At 39.4% G+C, this 21053-nt stretch overlaps 1 protein-coding gene and 1 pseudogene across 1 annotated transcript; both read left to right on the top strand.

Moving 5' to 3' along the window:
• The first annotated feature begins 1202 nt into the window (after positions 1 to 1202).
• On the top strand, positions 1203 to 11256 carry LOC116888173 (cancer/testis antigen 55-like). Its single transcript, XM_032889494.1, is given in 7 exon segments — positions 1203 to 1238; positions 3908 to 4010; positions 4456 to 4640; positions 7460 to 7604; positions 10385 to 10520; positions 11080 to 11123; positions 11126 to 11256. Coding segments are annotated over 7 exon segments (780 nt in total).
• A 1922-nt stretch (positions 11257 to 13178) lies between these two features.
• On the top strand, positions 13179 to 15425 carry LOC116888172 (annotated as a pseudogene).
• Positions 15426 to 21053: the final 5628 nt, after the last annotated feature.

The raw sequence follows: 21053 nt of genomic DNA, 5'->3' as shown, positions 1-21053 counted from the left end.
ACTGGAGAAAGATGTAGTTGCCATTGGCTTACAAGACATGTAAAACTCAGGCTCTTCAAAAACCAGGGATGGTGATGATTAAGGATTTTATACATAGGAAACGTCCGGATTAAGAGGAACTAAGCATTAACCAGACTTCACATTTGTCAGACTAAAACTCTGTCCACTTCAGGCTAAGGATAGTCTTCATAGTCTGATTTAGCAGAAGCAGGCTATCCAGCAGAAAGAGCATCAAAATTCAAAGGCTGCAACAAGTACACTATGGCATAGGTTATGTCTAATTGTCCTCACAGACACAAGAAATACAGTGACACTACCAAGATTTAGGTATCAGAAGCCAGTATCTCTTAGGATAAATGACCCTTTCTAGGCATCAGGATCAGGAGCTAGAGGAATCTGCACGCTTGGTGGAGGCAGGAGTGAATGCTATACCTGACAAAACTGCCCGCCAAGGAAAAGTAGCAAAGCGGCCCTGACTGCCCCATGTCTGAATGTCATTGCAGGTTGAGAAGTTTCCTAGTGTTCCCCCAGGACTCCCACTGCACGAGTGTTTGAGCAATCCATTACTTACCCAGTGTCCAAACTTGTTGAAAATGTACATGCCAATATTTTGTCTGGTTAATGTCCTACTCACCACCCGCTAGCAGCTACTCTATCTACATGGAGGGAACAAGGGCGATTTAGTAGAATCTTCGGATAGAAAGGATCGTTCAAGTCTTTAAGCCTGTGCTCAGCTAAACTGGGTACGATGTCTCGGCTCCCCTACACTCCCTATTCAAAATACCCATACCACACAGAGAATTCAAAATGAGCTAAATCTCTCCAAAATGTCTCACGAATCATGCATTAGGTCCAGTACCCCAGCGCTCTCACCGTCAGCTTCATGGTGGTCAATGGTTTACACGAGCTAATTGGGCTCTAAGTCACAGCAGCCAGCATGTCTAACAGCACATACAACAACAAGAACAAGAACAAGAACAAGAACAACAAAAACAACAACCACCACCACAACAACAACGGCACACTTTCCAAAGTCCTGTCACATTTTCTTTTGTGGTTTCCTTTGTTAAATGATTTATTATATCTGGAGAGTTGTCTCATACCTTATGAGCACTCTCAGCTCTTCAAAGGCTATCAGAGATTCTCTTCCAGGACAAAACTCCATGCCTAAGAACAGGAGCAAAGCATCCCTCCTTGCAGCAATGGACCAAGAATGCAGAGTCCGAAGAGGCAAAGAGGTAGGGACCGAGAATGTAAGGCCCAAGGAGGCTGAGGAGTCCAAGATGTCAGGGGCTGAGGATATCGACTAGACATGTGCTAAGGGGGCAGATCTGAGGAGACAGAAGAGTTGGCAGAGGCTGCGGAGACAGGGCAGAGAAGGTAGAGCAGGCAAAGGCAGGGGCATAAGCAGGATCTCGAATTCCAGACCAATCTGGTTTGCAGAATTGAGGGCTTGTCTTGAGCTATGTGGTACATTTTTCTGTTTTACTTAAAGTCATTTTATGGGTATGAGTGGTTTGCCTAAGTGACTGTGTGTGTACCATGTACTGACCTGGTAATTGAGGAGATCAGAAGAAGGCATCAGCTCACTCTAAGTGTTTGTGACCTGCTCTGTGGGTACTCACTAAGGGCAGTACTTGCTCTTTACTACTCAACCACGTCTCCCACACCTGTTCTTTCCTTTCCTTTTGAAACCTGTTTGAGAGTTTCTATATAGCTAAAGTGCAATTTGAATTTCTTATCTTCCTCCACCCACGTGCTGTGATTTCTAGTATGTGCCACCATGCTCAGCTAAGTAGTCATAATTATCAATATTTCTCGCTGTTCTTTGCATGTATTTGCCTTATATAGACAAAGCTATAGAGCATATTTTCTAATATTTGTTTTTAAGTCTTTTTGGATAAATCCTGTTCAGATTCTTTGCCCATTTAAAAATATTTCATTTTTTTCCTCCTTGTTTGTATACGCATCATATACATCGCTGGTACCTCTGCAGTTCAGAAGCAGATGTCATGTCTCTAGGAACTGTATGTTATAGATTGTTGTGAGTCTCCATATGGGTGCTGGAAACTGGAACCCAGGGCCTATTACAAGATAAATAAGTTCCATCAACTTCTGAGCTATCTCCCCAGCCCTAGCTTAATGATTCTTGTAATAAGATGATGTGAATAGGACCTTCTTATCATCAGAGATGGGACTGTGAACATCTATTAAAAGGAGCTAGTAAAAGTACCTTGAGTTACAAGCAGTCAGTATATAGAACATTCTCTATTCTGGCAAAATTATACAGTTCCTACTTCAGGCAGTTTCACAGAAGAGTCATTCGGACTCAGTTTTTCAACATTCAAAATATCAAGAAAACTCTGTGTAGATAGGCTTATTCTTTCCCCATCCTGAATAGGGAACTTATAATTTCATAACGTCAAACGAACACAACTGACATAGTTGATCAGCACGGAATCTTTCCAAAGTAAGCAGCTAGAAATATGCAATCTCCATACTGGGTTGAAGAATCTGTAGGTGTAGCTAACAGAAAACTAATGTATATGAGCATAATTGGCAGGAAATATCCAGACACACCAAGAGTAATAAGCTAGAAGCTTCTTAAGATCTCTTCTTTTTTTACATGAGAAAAAAAGAAAAGACTTGAAAAAGGAAACACTTACAATGTATTACCAGCCCTATGAAATCTTTCTATCTCCATGGGTATGATATTCCTCCATTCCTAATGAGGGATAAACTATGCTGGAGAATTACTTCCATTCATTTGAATAGTACCAGCTAAGACCCAAGGAAATACATCAGATCAGAGAACGTAGGAGACCAAATTAATATCAAAATGGGGCTAATAAATCAGCTAATACTGAAACAATTTTCCATAAGAGAAATAAAGCTGCATGATAAAGTAAATCAGGGCAGCTCTATGATAAAATGAAATATTTGAAGATTCTTACTGTTCCAGTGTAAAAGAATAGATGATAAATATCCAATTAAAAAACATCAGTGAACGAAAGACAAGAAATAACCCGAGAAAGGGAATGTAAAGAAGAATCCAAAAAAATAATTTTTATAAAGGATATTAAGTATACATTCATAATCTGTTGAATGACTAACACATTTTAAGGATAGTTTTAATATACTTAGTGTTAAACGAAATTAAAATATATGGAATATAGTACAAGAAGTGATCCAAGGAATGTCTAGAATTAGGGTTTGCAATAGTAAGGAGGAACCATCTCAAATCAACCCAAAGAACTCAGGAAAAAATTGACCAAAACTTTGGTAAAGCAGAAACGCTTAACACGTACTCATTAATTTCAAATTGAGTGCCTGTACTAACAGCCAAACAGAGTTTTTCCAGAGGCTTTTCTATTGGTTCATTCATGTCTAGTGGATGGGGCTAAATTTCTTATATCACTGTCTCTCATTGGCTTTCGCGGTGATGTAGTCACAACACTGACAATCATTGGCTGGACAGTCAAAAGTAGAGCGCCTGCTAGTGATCTCCTAGGAGAGGGGAAAAACCGGAAACCTGGAAGCTGCCATTGAGGTACCCTGTTTTTTGGCTCTCTTCTGGGTTGTCTTTCATTGACTGAAATCTCAGTGGGGCCGAAGAAGCGAATTTGAAAGGATATTTTAAGCACAGTCAGAAGGCATTGGTGTTGCCCAGGCCTTTGTTAGCTATGCTGAGAATTTTGCGAAGGATTTTAACCTTCTTTCAGAGGAAGACAGAGCCTGAAAGAAAGCTACAGCTCAAAGGTATGCCTCTGGAGTCCTGATTATCACCCCAACAGGGGAGGGAGGGTGTTTGGAAAAACTCACAGAACACGTGACAAGGCTTGTGGGTTGTATTGTCTCGGTTTCTTCGATTGGTCCTTTTGAAGATGCGCTTTGTCTCTCTCCCCAGAGAAGGGGCGATCGCATTATTGAGAGTGAATTAGGCTTGTTTCTTGGCACACATGGTTCTATACAGCCAGGAGGTGGGTATCAAGGGGACTCCATAAAGGAAGGTAACAGTTGTCCCTGCAGAGTACTGAAAGCCAGACTCCTCAAACATTACTTACCCATTACCCATTATGCTTATGAAGAACAAAAAAGGAAATTTGACACTGTGTCCTTAGATCCATGCATCTTTAAAGCTTTCTCAGAAGGGATGTTGAAGAATCTAGGGCTCTGGCTATGGATCTGCTGTTGCTGTTGGAGGAGGCGAGTGCTAGTAAGAGGAGTTTAAAGGCGCCCTGAGCAGTAGATGACCCCAGCACTTGTATGCTTAGTGAGACAGGTCACCCACAGCTCAAATAGATGCCATGAAGTGCCATTGAGTACTACAACCTTGGGATGCAGAGATGGCTACAACCGGTCAATGGCTAAGGATGCTTTGTGCCATGTGTACACGGGGTGGTGAGAGTAGAATTTGCCAAGAATCAGTGTAACCTTTGTTTACCTATGTTGTAGATAACGCCACATTTAAGTCTGTCAGAGGAATTGTGACCTATCTCTGCACAGATTATGGCTGGATTAATGAAACCATTTTCTTCAGTGTTGATGTGGTGTGTGGCAATGCTCCACTGAATGTTGGAATGAACGTCTTTGCTCTTGTGGAAGAAGATGAAACAAACCATGCCTTGAAAACCATCAAGGTAAGATGAAGGTTGCTAAGCTTCCCTTGTAGTAATGGGATTTTGATATTTTCGCTTGGACTAAGATAAGCATTGTTTTGGATATAGGGTGAAAATTGACATTCTCCTGTGAGCTTAGCAGATTTGATGTTCTAATATTTGGTTGGCATGATGTTTTTTTCAGTTTCTAAAACTTTTGTATCAGTTCTCCAAGGATTTGAACAATATGGTGAATGATAACTTTATACAACCCTGTAACTTTAATCTTAGTGAAAAGCCACTTTCTATTCAACCTAGTAGAATTAGCATAGCAAGCCCTGTGTACTTCATATTCTTTAACATAGCAATAAATATATATTTAAAACATTACAGATTCTAAGTTCTATTATAAAAATTTTGAATAGAGTTTTGTGAACACCGTGACTGTCTAAGTGTTTACTTATCGCTGCCTAGTTTTAAATTATTTTTACCTACATAGTCCAAATTGATTATCTCAAAAACAGGCTATCTCAATATAGGCTTTTGCCTGTATTGGTAAACATTGATGATGATGATGATGATGATGATGATGATGATGATGATGATGATGATGATGATGATGATGATAGAATAATTCCCAAAATGAGAAGTAAAATGAATTCATACTATTTTTTGTTTTTTAAAGATTTATTTATTTATTATGTATACAGCATTCCACCTGCATGTACACGTGCAGGCCAGAAGAGAGCACCAGATCTCATTACAGATGGTTGTGAGCCACCATGTGGTTTCTGGGAATTGAACTCATGACCTCTGGAAGAGCAGATAGTACTCTTACCCTCTGAGCCATCTCTCCAGCCCCGAATTCATACTATTTTTAAAACTCCTTTTGCCATTACTAAAAAACATGGGGGTGGAGTGTGTGTGTGTGTGTGTGTGTGTGTGTGTGTGTGTGTGTGTGTGTGTGTGTGTGTGTGTTTATATGGTATATGCATGTATGGCTGCATAAGCAGACATGTTTAATGGCCACAGTTTAAAAATGGTATGTATCCTAAGTTACTCTCCTCCTCATATTTAGAGACATCTTCTCATTGAATCTGGAGATTCCTATTTGGGTTATTTTGGCTCTCCCAAAAGTCACAGAATCCCGCTGACTCTACCTCACAGTATTGAAGCTATGGATGTACCATTATGCCCTACATTTTATGTGGGTGCTTAGAACCAACATTCAGGTCCTATGGGTTGCACAGTAATCACTTCACCTACTGACATACTTCCCTAATGCCTGAATTTCTTTACATCTTAATGATAAAGTAGCACTTTACTCTTTGTGCCCCTCTCATGAGTTAGATTCATAATAGTTTCTTCCATGTTAGGAAAAATATCTATTTTTGTTAGGAAAATTGTGCATCTTTCTTTCTACTCTTTTACCTAATAATACATTTTCTTGATTGTATTTGTAATTCTAACACACTGTAAGTATGCTTGTTGTGTTATTATCTTTTGATTTAAGAAAAGATTGTAAGGATAATGTTAACTTATCATTTATGCAGACATTCAATTGTTTTACTATTTATTAATTCTTGCTTTTAGGAGAAATGGTCTCAATATGTACATCACATGCCTCAAGTTCATTTTCACATAGCCTTGGCTAGCCTCCAGTGCATAGTCAACCTCCTAGGTTGTTGCTCATTCAAACTGCTGGCATTCCAAACCTCAAATACTGTGCTTTGTTTGGGTTTTGGTTCTTTCTAAAAAGCTATATGTATATTGAAATGTAAGCATTCAGACACCCTGATTTTGACATAGGGTTCTAAGATGAGGATCCACATTTTGCTTTGTAACCGCCTAGGTAGTAGTCCTGTACCATTACTTGGATCATCCACTTAGTGCACTTTGTTTTAGGAGGACACCAGTATATTATGATATTTTCTTAAGCCTTACAATCTATCTGTATATTTCTGTGTTCATGGTAGTTCTACTTTTAAAGATTTGTTTTATTTTAATCATGTATACACATATCTCTCTGTGTTTCTGTCTCTCTGTCTCTGTCGCTGTCTCTCTCTCTTTGTTTTTATTTCTTGATCTAGGGTCTCTTTTTGTAGCCCTGGCTGTCCTGGAATTATTTTGTAAACAAAGGTGGACTCAAGCTCACAGAGACCGCCTGCCTCTGCCTACTGAGTGCTAGGATTAAAGGAGTGTGCTGCTGTCGCCTAGCTGCAGATGTCTCTGTGACTGCCTGCCAACCATGTATAGATGCCTAGAGAGAACAGAGTCACTAGTGATAGATGTAACCTCATTATGAGGTGCATGACATGGGTACTGGGATTCAAACTCAGGCTATCTGGAAGACTAAATATGCTATTAGCTTCCATGTCATCTGTCCAGGCTGATTAGTGGTATTTCTTAGGTGAAAAAAAAAGAGAGCTGGGAGAATACAAGTTTGATGGGGAAATCCCAACATTATTGAAGGCACAGCATGCCTGTGGTTTAGTGTAGAGTCAGCAGAGGGAGTATTTCCAATTTCTGAAGTTAAGGCTGTGAGTGCATTAAGTATAGGTAGGGAATTTATTTGTGGAATGCACTTACAAATCCTCTAAACAAGCACAGACACAATTAATGCATATTTTCAAGTCCATGCTCATGTTGAGAGGTGTCATTTAAAAGATAAAATGGGGGCTGATTTGATATGAGTAATAAAGTACTTTGTTTCTGACACAGAAGTCCTATGTCCCCAAAATCCTTACAACTATGACAAACCAACTCATTAAATTGCCATTGTTTTGATCACTGACACATATACAAAAGTCCTCCTAGGATTGTTGTTTTAGCTTCAGACACTGTCTCCTGATCTTTCACAGGTGAAAACCATGTCTGATCCCATTTATGGTATCGAGCCTTCAGAAGCTGACAGACAACTTTGCATTAAGTGCATTACTGCTGCGACACAGGACAGTATTTATATCAGCAAGGAAACTTTCTTCCCCATACAACTTCTTTCTGGAGGTATGGTTTAAATTTTATTTAGTTCCCCAAGAATTTTATACAATGAACTTTGACCATGGTCTTCTCATCCCCCTATTCAACCCCCTGAACAGCCCACCCTTGCCTTTTTTAACTGATCAAGTCCAATTTGCACTGCCTATACATCCGTGGATGTGTGGCCTTCCACTGGAGCATGGTGAACCTATCAGTAGCAGCATTCTTTTTTTCCTTTTCAAATACATGAATAATTTATTGCTGACGTGATGGGTATACTCACATATATCTTTTCAGTTTTCTACTTATATTTGTGTTTCAACATCCTATAATATTTTTCACATATTTGAATGTATTTCTTTTAGTTGCATTTTAAATATTAAAGATTTTGTGTAGTTAAAATATTTTATTGGATAATTTATGTATTTACATTTCAAATGTTATCCCCTTTCCTGGTTTCCCCTCCAGACTCCCTATTCCATTCCCCTTCCTCCTGCTTCTGTGAGGGTGCACCCCACCCACCCACCCATTCCCACCTTACCATCTACACTGGGCAATCAGGCTTTCACAGGGACCAAGGCCTCTCCTCCTGTTGATGCTTGGCAGGGCCATCCTCTGATACACATGCAGCTGGAGCCATGGGTCCCTCCATCTATAGTCTGTGGTTGGTTAGTGGTTTAGTCCCTGGGAGCTCTGCAGGGTCTGGTTGGTTTGTATTGTTGTTCTTCCTATGGGTTGCAAACCCCTTCAGCTCCTTAAGTCCTTTCTCGAACTCCTTTAGTGGGGACCTTGTTCTCAGTTCAATGGTTGGCTGCGAGCATTCACCTCTGTATTTCTCAGGCTCTGGGAGAGCCTCTCAGGGGATAGCTATTTCAGGCTCCTGTCAGTAAGCACTTTTTCACATCCTCAATAATGTCTGGGTTTGGTATCTGTATATGGCATAGATCCCCAGGTGGGGCAGTCTCTGGATTGCCTTCTTCAGTCTCTGCTCCACATTTTGTCCCTGTATTTCCTTTAGACAAGAGCCATTCTGGGTTAAAATTTTGGAGATAGGTGGGTGGCCCCATTCCCAAACTGGGGGCATTGTCTAACCTCTGGATCTTGTCTCTACAGGTTCTCCCTCGGCCCTTTGTTGAGCATTTCAGCTAATTTCATCCTTGTTAGATCCTGGGATTCTCTTGCTTTTCAGGCCTCTGGAACATGCTGATGGCTACCACTGGCTCCCCATTCCCCATTGCTACACACCTCTGTTCAAATTCCTGACCCTCTGTATAACATTCCTGTCTCCTCCCATACCCGGTCCTGCCTCCCTTTCCCCTCTCACTCCTCTCTTCCTCCAAAGTCCTGTGAGAATTTTGTTCCCTTTTCTAAGAAGGACTGAATCATCCATATTCTGGACTTCCTTCTTCTTTAGCTTCATGTGTTCTGTGAATTGTATCTTGGGTATTCCGAGCTTTTGGTCTAATATCTGCTTATCAGTGAGTGCATACCATGTGTGTTCTTTGTGATTGGGTTACCTCACTCAAGATGATGTTTTCTAGTTCCATCCATTTGCCTAATAATTTCATGAAGTTTTTAATGGCTGATTAGTACTCCATTGTGTAGATGTACCACATTTTCTGTATCCATTCCTCTGTTGAAGGGCATCTGGGTTCACTCTAGCTTCCAGCTATTATAAATAAGGCTGCTATGAACATAGTGGAGCACGTGTCTTTGTTATATGTTGGGGCATCTTTTGGGTATATGCCCAAGAGTGGTATAGCTGGGTCCTCAGGTAGTTCAATGTCCAATTTTCTGAGGAACCTCCAGACTGATTTCCAGAATGGTTGTACCAGTCTGCAATCCCACCAACAATGGAGGAGTGTTCCTCTTTCTCCACATCCTCGCCAGCATTTGCTGTCACCTGAGTTTTTGATCTTTGCCATTCTGACTGGTGTGAGGTGGAATCTCAGGGTTGTTTTGATTTGCACTTCCCTTATGAATAAAGATGGTGAACATTTCTTTAGCTGTTTCTCAGCCATTCGGCATTCCTCAGCTGTGAATTCCTTGTTTAGCTCTGAACCCCATTTTTTATTAGGGTTATTTTGTCCCTGCGGTCTAACTTCTTGAGTTCTTTTGTATATTTTGGATATAAGCCCTCCATTCTGTTGTGTAGGGTTGGTAAAAGATCTTTCCCAATCTGTTGGTTTGCCATATCTGATTCACTGTATTGCCTAAGTGTTATGTCTTCTTGACATAGACTAGATAGAGTCTGTTGAGAAGAGAGAATATCAACTAAGAAATTGCCCCCTTGTGGGCATGGTGGTGTATACGTTTGGTCTCAAAAGTTTTTGAAACCTTGTCTCAAAAAACAAACGACCAAACAAACAAAAAGTCTACTAACTCAGCACTCAAAAGCCTGAAGCTAAGGTTTCTTGAGATTAAAGACAAATTGTGGATATATGGTGTGATTTAAATCACTCTGGAGAAACCTAACTGAAAAACCAAAAAGTTTAAAATGAAAAACTAAAGAAACACTTGATAAATAAGAACCATATAGAATGATTAGTGGTTGCATCCACATGGTAAATAATACCAGGAAAGTTTTAAACTATATTGCCAATTCCCTTTCTATTTTCTTAATTTACAATTGTTAGAACACCAAATATATTCTTAAGACCATATAACCCAAGCCCATTAGACTATACCTATCTTACTTGTTGAATGGCTTTAAAAGAAGCTTCATGCAAACTGAACCTCTTACGGCCTAGAAAATGTGATATGACTGCTTTACTACTTAACAATTCTCCCTTTCTTGACTGTTTTAGCATTCAAACCTTTCAAAGGAGACTTGGTACTGGTTGAATATTCCATGAATGCAGGTACTTCAAACATCAATATCCACTCTGTGAGCCCCCTCAACTCTCAGGATATGGATGAGGTAATTGACCTCCATGTTGTCTGGTCATGAGTAGGCAGCTTCCTCTCCTTCTTACTGATCCCTTTCTTGCCCCGGATTTTGTTTGGTACGTTTGGCAGTAAATCTTCTGCAGAGTGGACACTGCTGTCCACTGATTGAAAAGTAAATATGGAGAGGATAATGTAGAGGGTGTGTGTGTGTGTGTGTGTGTGTGTGTGTGTGTGTGTGTGTGTGTGTGTGTGTGTGTGTGGCAGGTGTAAGTATGCTCAATCCATAAGGTGTATGCTTTCCATGATGTTATGCTGCTCTGTGGACAACAGTTAGAGACTTATCTTGGCTGTGAAGACATCATTAGGGGAAACTTTGAGTGGATTGGGTTTGAGGTATTTTCCAGCCCTGGATGAAGGAAGGGTCACAGCATTCATTGTAGGACAGCCTGGAGAATGAGTTGAAAAGTCAGGAAGGTAGAGCATGAGGTCATGATGGGTGAGGGCCTGCTGATTGGAACTGGGTCTGGGTGTGTGGAGGACAATCTGTGGGATTACATGCTTCCCCCAGACTCACAGCCATCTTTCTCAAACATTGCAGGTCTATATTTTCTAGCATTGATGGAAGAAATGGCGCCGTGGAGACATCGCTTTTTCACCCTGGATCTCCCATACACCTCCTGGTTATACACCTAGGCTATATGACATTGTGAATGTGGTCACTGTGGACAGCATCCAACCATATTGTTCTTGTAGAGCAGTGTCAATGATCCCAGTGGAAATGGTGTATTAACCATGCCTTATAGTTCATTTTCAGTATTATTTCTAAGGTTCTAGTTTAATAAAATAATATGGGCATATAATCCAAAGATCTATGAACTATGAGTCTTTTTTTTTAACACTCTGGTAATTTTATTGGCAACACGACTCACTTCAGGAAGGTACCTTGTCAATTAAAAAACATACTGTATTGAAACGTGCTTGAGCATAGAAATAGCCCTGCCCTCAGGTAAATGCATCATTCTTCATAAACTGAACCAGGTTTTCTGCTGCCAGTGGTCTTTTGGACCTCTAATCCTGATGCGGAAGCAAAACATTTAGTTTAAGATCTCAGGAGTGAACAGGAAATGTGACCAGGTATGATTTAACTTTGCAGCTCGCCTTCCAGTTTAAGTACCTTTGAGCCTTTCCGAAGTTTATTTGTCTACGATATAATTTTCATTTTATACCAGCACTCCATTTGGTAGATACTGTGTTTATTATAGATTTTCTTCCTATGCTTCCATTTCATCCCCAGAAAAATAGGGCATTAAGTTAGTCTTTTTCTCTCTCAAAGCAGTTAGAGTAGTTCTTAGTAGATCCTAGGGGCAGACCAACAGTTACAGACTAGTGAATGAATTCACTGGCCTGTACTAGTGCTTTGTTATAATTTAAATCATCAGAACTTAAATTGTTCCACATCCCATTAAGAACTCATTTAAATCTGGGTGATGGTGGTGCATGCCTTAAATCTCAGCACTTAGGAGGCAAAAGTAGGCAAAAGATCTCTATGAATTTCAGGCCAGTCTGGTCTACAGTCTGGTGTACAGGCCAGTCTGGTGGTGTGTGTTCTGGTGTTCCAGGACAGCCAGGACTACACAATGAAACCTTGTCTCAAAACAAAATAATACAAAAACTTGTTTAAACAAAGCATTACCATAAGTTTTTGATATCAATTCTGACCCATTTCAGTGGGGATAGGTGGACTTCGTTTGCAGACATGGATCAGGTGAAAGCCCAGAGTCCCTTGATACTCACATTGCTAACCCAAAAGGGGAAGTGTCCGAGCAATCTCCATAGAAATGCATCTAAGGCTAGTGACAACTCATAGATTGAGTATCACTAAAAATCAGTGCTATGTATTCTCCATGAATTGACTAGAAGTTCATGTCCTTAAGTAAACATAGTTTTCCACATACAACCCTGGCTTTAATTTGTCATCACAGCTATACAAGAAAAAAAGCAAAAAAAATAAAAAAATAAAATAAAATAAAAATAAATAAATAAAACCTTCTAAATGGCATTTTCATTCTTGACTTCTCCATAATTTTTATACATAGCCAAATAATTCCTTGTCTTCCCACTTGTTACTTTAACAACTCCAAGATATTATTTTAAAAGACTAGAACTTTGATGGCCCCCCACATTAACATGTAGAATTATTTCCTCACCTTTTGAAGCTATCATGAGCTGTTTTAATTGTTTGAGCAAGTGTGTAAATAGAGGCTTGAAGAGTGTTCAGAGTTTGCCGCCTTTTAGCTTCATTTGGGACAAAGATAACGAGGTTGAGAAAGAGTCTGGGCAGCATCCTGGAGAGCCAGAATATCACCAAACCTATAAATGAACTTGTAATAGATCATCCAGTCCCTTTGAGTCAGCCAGGTGCTGACAATTATTTGGAACACCCTAAAATGTTGACTTAGAGAATTTTGAGCAAATGAGATTATATTTGCTTTAAGCCAGTGAATTTCAGTGTGGTTTACAATATAGCAACATGTAATCCATGAAAGTTAAGTCCAGACAACTCTTAACACAATTCAGTTGAAGTACTCAATAGGGATAATTGTTGGCAATCTTCAGTTTGAAATTATTTTCCATGAAACAAACAAAATCTACGTAGTAAGAACCAACATGGAGAAAGTACCACAAAGAAATAAAAGCACCTAAACAACGGCAATGAATATACCCAACACAAAAACCAATCAGGCAGAGAAAAAGTGGTGATTATGGAAAAAGAACTGTGATATTTTAGGTCACCTATATATCACTAAGTTACTTTTCTCAGAAATAACTATTATGGAAGTATCAAGTATTGACAGCCTTATTGTTAATCATGTTTGCGTTTCATGTTTGTATCCCAAGACCTAGGTATCTTAAGTTAAGTTTTTGGTCACATTTCTTAGTATCATTTCTTGTTTTCCTTTTGTTGAGTGGGTGAATTTATACATTTTATGTGCATTGGTATTCTGCTTGCCTATCTGTCTAGAGTGCCAGATTTTCTGGAACTGTAGTGACAGCCAGTTGTGAGCTTCCATATGCACGCTGGGAATTAAACTATGGTCCTCTGGAAAAGCAGTCAACGCTCATAACCACTGAGCCATCTCTCCAGCACTGTTGAGTGGATATTTTAATCTATTTCCTCTTATTCCACCTTGTCAGGTTGGAAACTAGCTTGGTAGGAATCAGTTTAGGACAAATTCAGTTTTGATATTCAAATGGAGTAGCAGAATTAGTTCTGGTTCAGCTCAATCTAAGTGATGTTTCAGAGTCTGGTAGTAGACTGTCTGAAGCACTAAAAAATTCCTACCGCCAATATTCCCAAGTCTGGATGAAGTGCTCAGCTCTGAACTTCTCAGGCAAAGGGCCTGGAGAGGTGTTGATGCAAATGTAGGATTCCTACCTGAAAAAGAATGGCAGATGGAGGATCAGAAAGACAGGTTCCAGAACATTTGGTCCTCAGACAGGTCACAGGAATGTTAGTTTAGAGTTCCAATATGTAGAAGGACAGTACCTGGTTGCATATGGTTCCTGTAAAAAAGACTTATTTACCCTGATGAAGGAGGTATATTTGAAGTACTAAACAAAAACAGTTGTCACTCCAGAATTTAAATAGCATTTTCTATTTATATGTATGTTTCATTTTCCTGCATGTATTGGTACATAAATATTTGTATGTGTGTGCATGTATATGTGTGTGTGTATGTGTGAGTGTGTATGTGTGTGTATCTACATATGCATGTATGTATATCTGTGAAACATTTGTGTGCACTGTCAGCTGAGGTCAGAAGAGGGGATTGAATACTCTGGAACTGGAGTTACTGATGGTTAATAGCCACAATGTGGGTGCTGGGAACTGAACACTGGCCCCGTGCAAGAGCAGGAAGTTCTTTTAACCCATGAGCCATCTCCCTAGTCCTCCACTACAGAATTTTGTACTTTTTAAAATGAAGACAAAATAAGGACAATTTCTAAAAGCACAAAAGTTTTTATTTTTCAAAAATCTTCACAAAAGTTAATTCTAAGGCAGAAAGATAAGAATAAAAATGGTATAAGGGGGGTTGGGGATTTAGCTCAGTGGTAGAGCGCTTGCCTAGCAAGCACAAGGCCCTGGGTTCAGTCCTCAGCTCCGAAAAAAAAAAAGAAAAAAATGGTCTAAGGAGGGGATTGTATTGCTCTGCTTTCTTGGTTCATGTGGAGCTACACTTTCTCTGACAATTAGCTTCCTCAAAAGTTTCCCACCACCTGGCCTAGCAGACAGGCTCTGGCTGTATCAGCCAGACACCGAGAGTGTGGTGAATGGAAAAGGGCTCTTGGCACCAGCACCCTTTACATTTCAGAGAGCTGCCTGTTTTGGTTAGATGATTCTAGATTAAGATTCTCACTGGAATATCTCGCCATTAGTTTACATGCAGTGTTCTGGGACCCAAATGTTTATTGTCAAGAGCATTTGTGTGTTATAGTGAATGCCAAATTTGGAGAAGAATCAAAAGAACCTCTCTCTGATGAAGATAAGGAAGACAATGATGATGTTGAACCCACCTCTGAATTTAGTTTTGTGCCCATTGATAAATCAGCATTGGAGGCGATATTCACAACACGGTGTGAGTGCCAGGCCTTGCATTCAGAACCTGAGGATGAAGAATCAGATGACTATGAGAAGAGTATGATGTGGAAGCACATGAACAAGGACAGGGGGACATCCCTACATTTTATATCTATGAAGGAGGACTACCCATTTAACAAAGGAAGGGTAATCCACATTGGAGAGATTAGAAGGAATGTTTTCTCAAGTCTGTGAGCAGCCAATATAATATGGCAGGAGTCTGAACAGAAGGTTCAGTAAGAAATTATGAAGATGGCATGGAGGGAGAAAGCACACCAGCTGTTGGCAGACAGTTTGAGGATGCAGATATTGAAAACTGAAAATAATTTATGTTGCTACACAATACTGCTCATAACTGTAGGCAAGAATTTTGTGCCTCTTCACTCCAGAATGGTGAAAGGCTTTTATTCTCCTTCAAAACTCATTTCTCAAGACAAACTATAATGGCACAGCAAGCTGTCACCAGCAGAAGAGACTCTGGTCTCTATTAACAAAGGTGAATAAACCAAATGGGTATTTGTAGTTTCTCATTTACCCTGAAGCTTCCTGTGACTAGGTATTTTCTGAGAGGGCCTCTAATTCATGCCTTCGCTGTGTGCAATCTGTCAGCTGCAAGGCCTATGTGGTGAAATGTACAGAGCTCACACTGGGCGAAAGTAAGGTAGGAAGCTTAAATGTCTCTGGGACTTAGGAGAACTCTCTGATCCCCGAGATAAAAGCAGAGGCCTCCGAGGGAGCAGCCTCTAGCCTTTTCCACAGAGGCAGGGGCCCTCTATCTGGGGCTCAGCCACATCTCGTCATGATATAATGCTTGTGTGCTAGCTTCTGCCCCTCCTCACTTACCATCAGCTCTGTTACGTTCTCCTAACTTAGTCCTTGACTGTCTGCCTTCTATGATAGCTTTCTGTCACAGAATAAACTGAAATGAAAAAAAATGCTATAAGAAACAAGAAGAAGCCATAATCCATTCCCTGAGAATTTTGCTTGTTGCCTCTGAGTTCATATGACCTTTGATCATATTAATTTAGAGGGGCCTTGTTTCCTTGGTGTCCTCCATTCCCTCGGGCTCTTACACACCTTGTACCTCTTATTCTTCTTTTATAAATATCAAATGGAAGAATTGAAGGCAAGATTACTCTGGTCAATATATAATTCTAAATGCTCAAATCATAGAAAGGGTTGTATATTTTAAATTTATAAATTCAAAATACAAATGTAGATGGGGGTGGTGGTGCATGCCTTTAATCCCAGAACTCAGGAGGCAAGAGAATGTACATCCCTGTGAGTTTGAGGCCATCCTGGTACACACAGAAAGTTCCAGGACAATCAAGACTTCATAGTGAGATCATGTCTTGTGTGTGTGTGTGTGTGTGTGTATGTGTGTGTGTGTGTGTGTGTGTGTGTGAAGTTGATAGCTATAAAAGGAACAATTCATTAATACACTATTAGCATATAAGACTTTTAACTCATATTTAAACATTCCTCAATTACTTTGCAGCCAAAGAAACAGATGTGTCAGCAACATAAGCAAAAGACTAAATGTTAGTGAAGAAGTTCTATTTAATGCATATAACCAGAATTCTGTGGAAATCAGAATGTCTTTCTTATCAAGTACACATGACTTTAAAAATGAACATACTATGTAACTGATAAACTTCAATTCACAGGTTTTATTCGGAGGACAGATACTGTTAGAATATCCCAAGAAAACAATGTATCTTTAGAAATATGTTTATTTGAAGTGCTATCAGCACATTAAAAAAACTCATGAATCAAAGAACACACAAAAGAAAATTTCAGATACACAGAAATGGTAGCAAAACCACACTGCTTATCAGAACCTCAGGGATACACAGGGAGATGTTTTATCATTCTAAAAGGAAAAATACTAAAAAGAATATAAGCTAGTGGTCTAAAGTTAATAGCCAGCAAGCAAAAGAGAAAGAGAAGGACATAAAAAAGATCAGAGCAGAAAGTAATTACAAATTAAAAAGCAAAGAAAAAACCTGCGTGAGGTAATCTGTAATCCTAGTAGTCTAGATGGAGTCAGAGGCAGGAAGGCATCAGAGTCAAGGATATCCAAGATTAAATAGTGACATTTTTTCCGAAAAGGAGACAAAAGCATTAGTCTTGGTTGTGCAATGCTGCAATCTCGACTCCTCAGGAGGATGAAGCAGGAATATCTTGTATTTGAGGATGGTTACAACTAAGTAAGGTCAAATCCCAGTATCAATAATAACAGTGATAATAAATATCGTGACAAAAGCAACTTTATGAAGGGTTTACTATGACTTACAGTTTGAGCCCTTGTAAGATGTCCCCATACAAATACCGAGTATCTTTATGCCACAATGGCATAATTAAATTATCCTAAAAATAATAACAAAATATTTTGTTCATAAATCAGAATTTATTATAATATATCATATAGTTTATTGTTCATTTAAGCACAAGAAGAAAAATTAACATCACATTTATTTTATTATATTACACCATTCATTTATTATATATCCACAACATTTTTCAAAACTAAATGTAGTAGAATTGTGTAGAAAATGACAGTTAACTAAAATTTACCTCCATTGAGACCAAAAAACTCCACAATTATCAAGCTACTATCCCACATGAAATCAAAGTTTAGGAAAATGTGTAGCCAGTATTGCAGTTTCAGAAATTAAAAATGAAAAAATTTATTATATTCAACAAATATACAACTTTCTACTTAAATATGACCATACAGAAAAGAAAACAAAGTTGAAACTCTACAAAATGATTTTAAAAATTCAAAAGTAGGGCCTGGGGAGAAGACTTAATCCATGAGAACTAGCCCAGTATAGTGCTGCATATAATTCAAGGGTGAAGATAAAGACAGACAAATTCCTGGATCTCATTACACAGCCAAACTAACTGAACCATTAAGTTACAAGAATAATGTGGACACACTTGAGGAATGATGACACCCATGGTATCCTTTGGCTTCTATATGTACAACAGGTATGGACTCACACAAATATATAGACAGAAAAGCATTTTTACTTATTGGAAAAAAACACCCCTTATTCATTGTTAAGATATTTTAATATAATCATAATACCAGTAATCAATTTTAGAATTTGGAAGTGGTACTGATACATAAATAGGTAGATTAGCAGAGTGAGATAGAGACAATATTATACTAAGAGGCTAATTTTTTTAAAATGAAAAAAAAAATAACTGTGCTGGGGCCAAAGCCTAGCAGAATTGTTATCAAGCAAAACACAGAGACATCATCAGCACTTGGGAGAGATGCAGATTCCCATAGACAAACATTAGGAAGAGTTCAGAGAGTACTGCAGAGGAGGGGAAGAAAGGATCAGAGAAACTAGAGAGGTCAGGATCACATCAGGAGAACATGGCCCACCGAATCAACTGACAGGGACTCAAGGGGGTGGGCTTGGAGAGAGAGCGAGCAGGGGACCTTTAGGGGTCTGACCTAAGTCTTCTCCATATATGTTATGACTGAGTAGCTTGGTGTTTTTATGGAAATCCTAACAGTGGGAATGGGGCTCTCTCTGATTTATTTGCCTACTTGTGGAACACTTAACCTCCTACTGGGCTCCCTAATCTAGCCTTGATGTGATGGTATATGCCTGGTCTTATTGTAGCTTGTTATGCGGTGTTTGGTTGATATCCCTGGGAGACCTGCTCTTCTCTGAGAGGAGGGGGGGGCATGGATCTGAGGGAGAAGAGTTATAGGGGAGAGAGCCTAGGAGGAGGTAATGGAGGAAAAACTTTGGTTCAGATATAATATATGTAAGAATTCTTGTTTTAAAAAAGTAGGAAGGAAGAAAGAAAGAAGAAAAAACTATTGAATCCAAACACCTATCAGGAGATCTGGCTTAGAATATATTAAGATATATAAAAGAATTTTAGAATTTAGAAGTGGTACTGATATATAGGTAGATCAGCAGAGCTGGAAGTTTACAAATTGATTTGGTTCAGTCTATAAAGACAATATGTTGAACTAATAGATGATATAGAAAGGATATTAAATATGTTGGGATACTTAGACAGCAATTTGAAAATGAGACAAAATTAAACTCAATCAAAATGGATTTCTACCTGCAAAAGAATGAAATTATATCTTTCACCTTAATTATTCTGAAATGATTAAAGTAATTCCATCTTGTCCTGACTCCATTTTTTCATGTTCTTAGACAATTCTCAGCTCTCTATCTCCACAACAGTCATCATATCTACGTTTTTGAATTTCCATCTCCTTGACCGTGGTCCAGATGTATTAACTAAAATGACTAATGTTTATACAAACTCAAACATTAATAACTAAATAAATTATACATCTAAATCGGTGGCATGCTGTATCTGAAATAACTACTATCTTCTGTCAAACCAAATGTTGGAAGGTTACTCAGAGCCACATCTAACACTGGTATAATTTTGCATTTTGCCTTTCAAAATGTTGTGCCCCTGAGTTTTGGCATCAAGACTCTTATAATCTTTTTATTTGTTTGCTTGTTTATTTTTACTTATTCACTTTACATCCTGCTCACTGTCCCACTCCTGGTCACTCCCTCCCACAAACATTCACCCCCTCCCCTTCTTCTCTGAATGGGTGGGGGTTCCCTAGGCATCCCCCGACTCTGGCACATCAAGTGTCTGCGAGAATAGGTGTTTCTTCTCCCACTAAGACCAGACAAGGCAGCCCAGCTAGAAGAACATAACCCACTTATAGGCAACAGCTTTTTGGATAGCCCTGTTCCAGTTGTTCAGAACCCACATGAAGACCAAGCTGCATATCTGGTACATATGTGTGGGAGGCCTGCATCTATTCCCTGTATGCTCTTTGGTTGGTGGTCCAGTCTCTGAAAGCCCCAAAGGTCCAGGCTAATTGACTTTGTTGGTCTTCCTGTGGAGTTCCTATCCCCTTCAGGGCCTGCAGTCCTTCCTACTCTTCCATAAATATCCTCAAACTCCATCCACTGTTTGACTGTGAGTGTCTGCATCTGTCTGAGTCAGCTACTTGATGGAGCCTCTCAGAGGACAACATTCTCCTGTTTACAGACAAAACAGAATATCATTAATAGTGTTAGGGACTGATGCTTGTCCATGGAATGGATCTCAAGTTGAGCTGGTTATTGGTTGGTTATTCCCTGAGTCTCTTCTCCATCTCCCATCCCTACATTTCTTTTAAACAGGATAAATTTTCAGTTCAAAGTTTTGTGGGTGAGTTGGTGTCTCTATCACTCCACTGGGGTTCCTGCCTCGCTACAGGAGGTAACCTCCTAAGGTTCCTTATCCCCAGTGCTGTGGGCTCTTACAATCTTAATTGACTGATCAAAATCATGGTTTGTATCTTTTTCACTTGGATTTATTAAATTTTTTGGAGGTCCCAGTGAAACAAACTTCACACACACACAGGACTCAGTCTCGCTCCTGATCTCCCCAGCCACTGGGGAAGATTCAGGGGTTGTGTCCTGAAGAATTTCTAGACCTCCACACCTCCCACTAGACATGGAGAGGTTTTAGAATTTTTGTGTTCCCAGATGCCAAAACTGAGTCTTTATAATATTCTTAAGGGACAAGTCTGTCTACAGAATTCAGTTCTGATTGAGAAAGACAGGCCTCTTAAGGAGCATTCTTGGGGATTAAGAAGGATAGCGATTTTGGAATCCCTTTTTTTAGAGAAGAAGGTGACACTTGAGGAGCCTTCTTCTGGACAAGACTTCTTGGGAAGTCTCCTTACTGTTAAGAAGATTAGACCCTTTGAAGACCTACTTTATACTTCTGAATGAGGAATGACAAATAAGCATGGGTGAGACAAGTGCAGTATAGAGGCCCAGAAAATTGTTGAATAGTGCATAATATCCCAATGAACATGGGCAAAATGCTGGTTCAAAATGGAGGAGTTTGCATTTTTCATATTTGACTCATTTTTTGTAGTTTTAAAA

The sequence above is a fragment of the Rattus rattus genome, chromosome X (genome assembly GCF_011064425.1).
Source record: "Rattus rattus isolate New Zealand chromosome X, Rrattus_CSIRO_v1, whole genome shotgun sequence".
Classification (NCBI taxonomy): Eukaryota; Metazoa; Chordata; class Mammalia; order Rodentia; family Muridae; genus Rattus; species Rattus rattus.
Note: the sequence above shows the minus strand (reverse complement) of the source record. Positions and strands in the feature narration are given on the sequence as shown.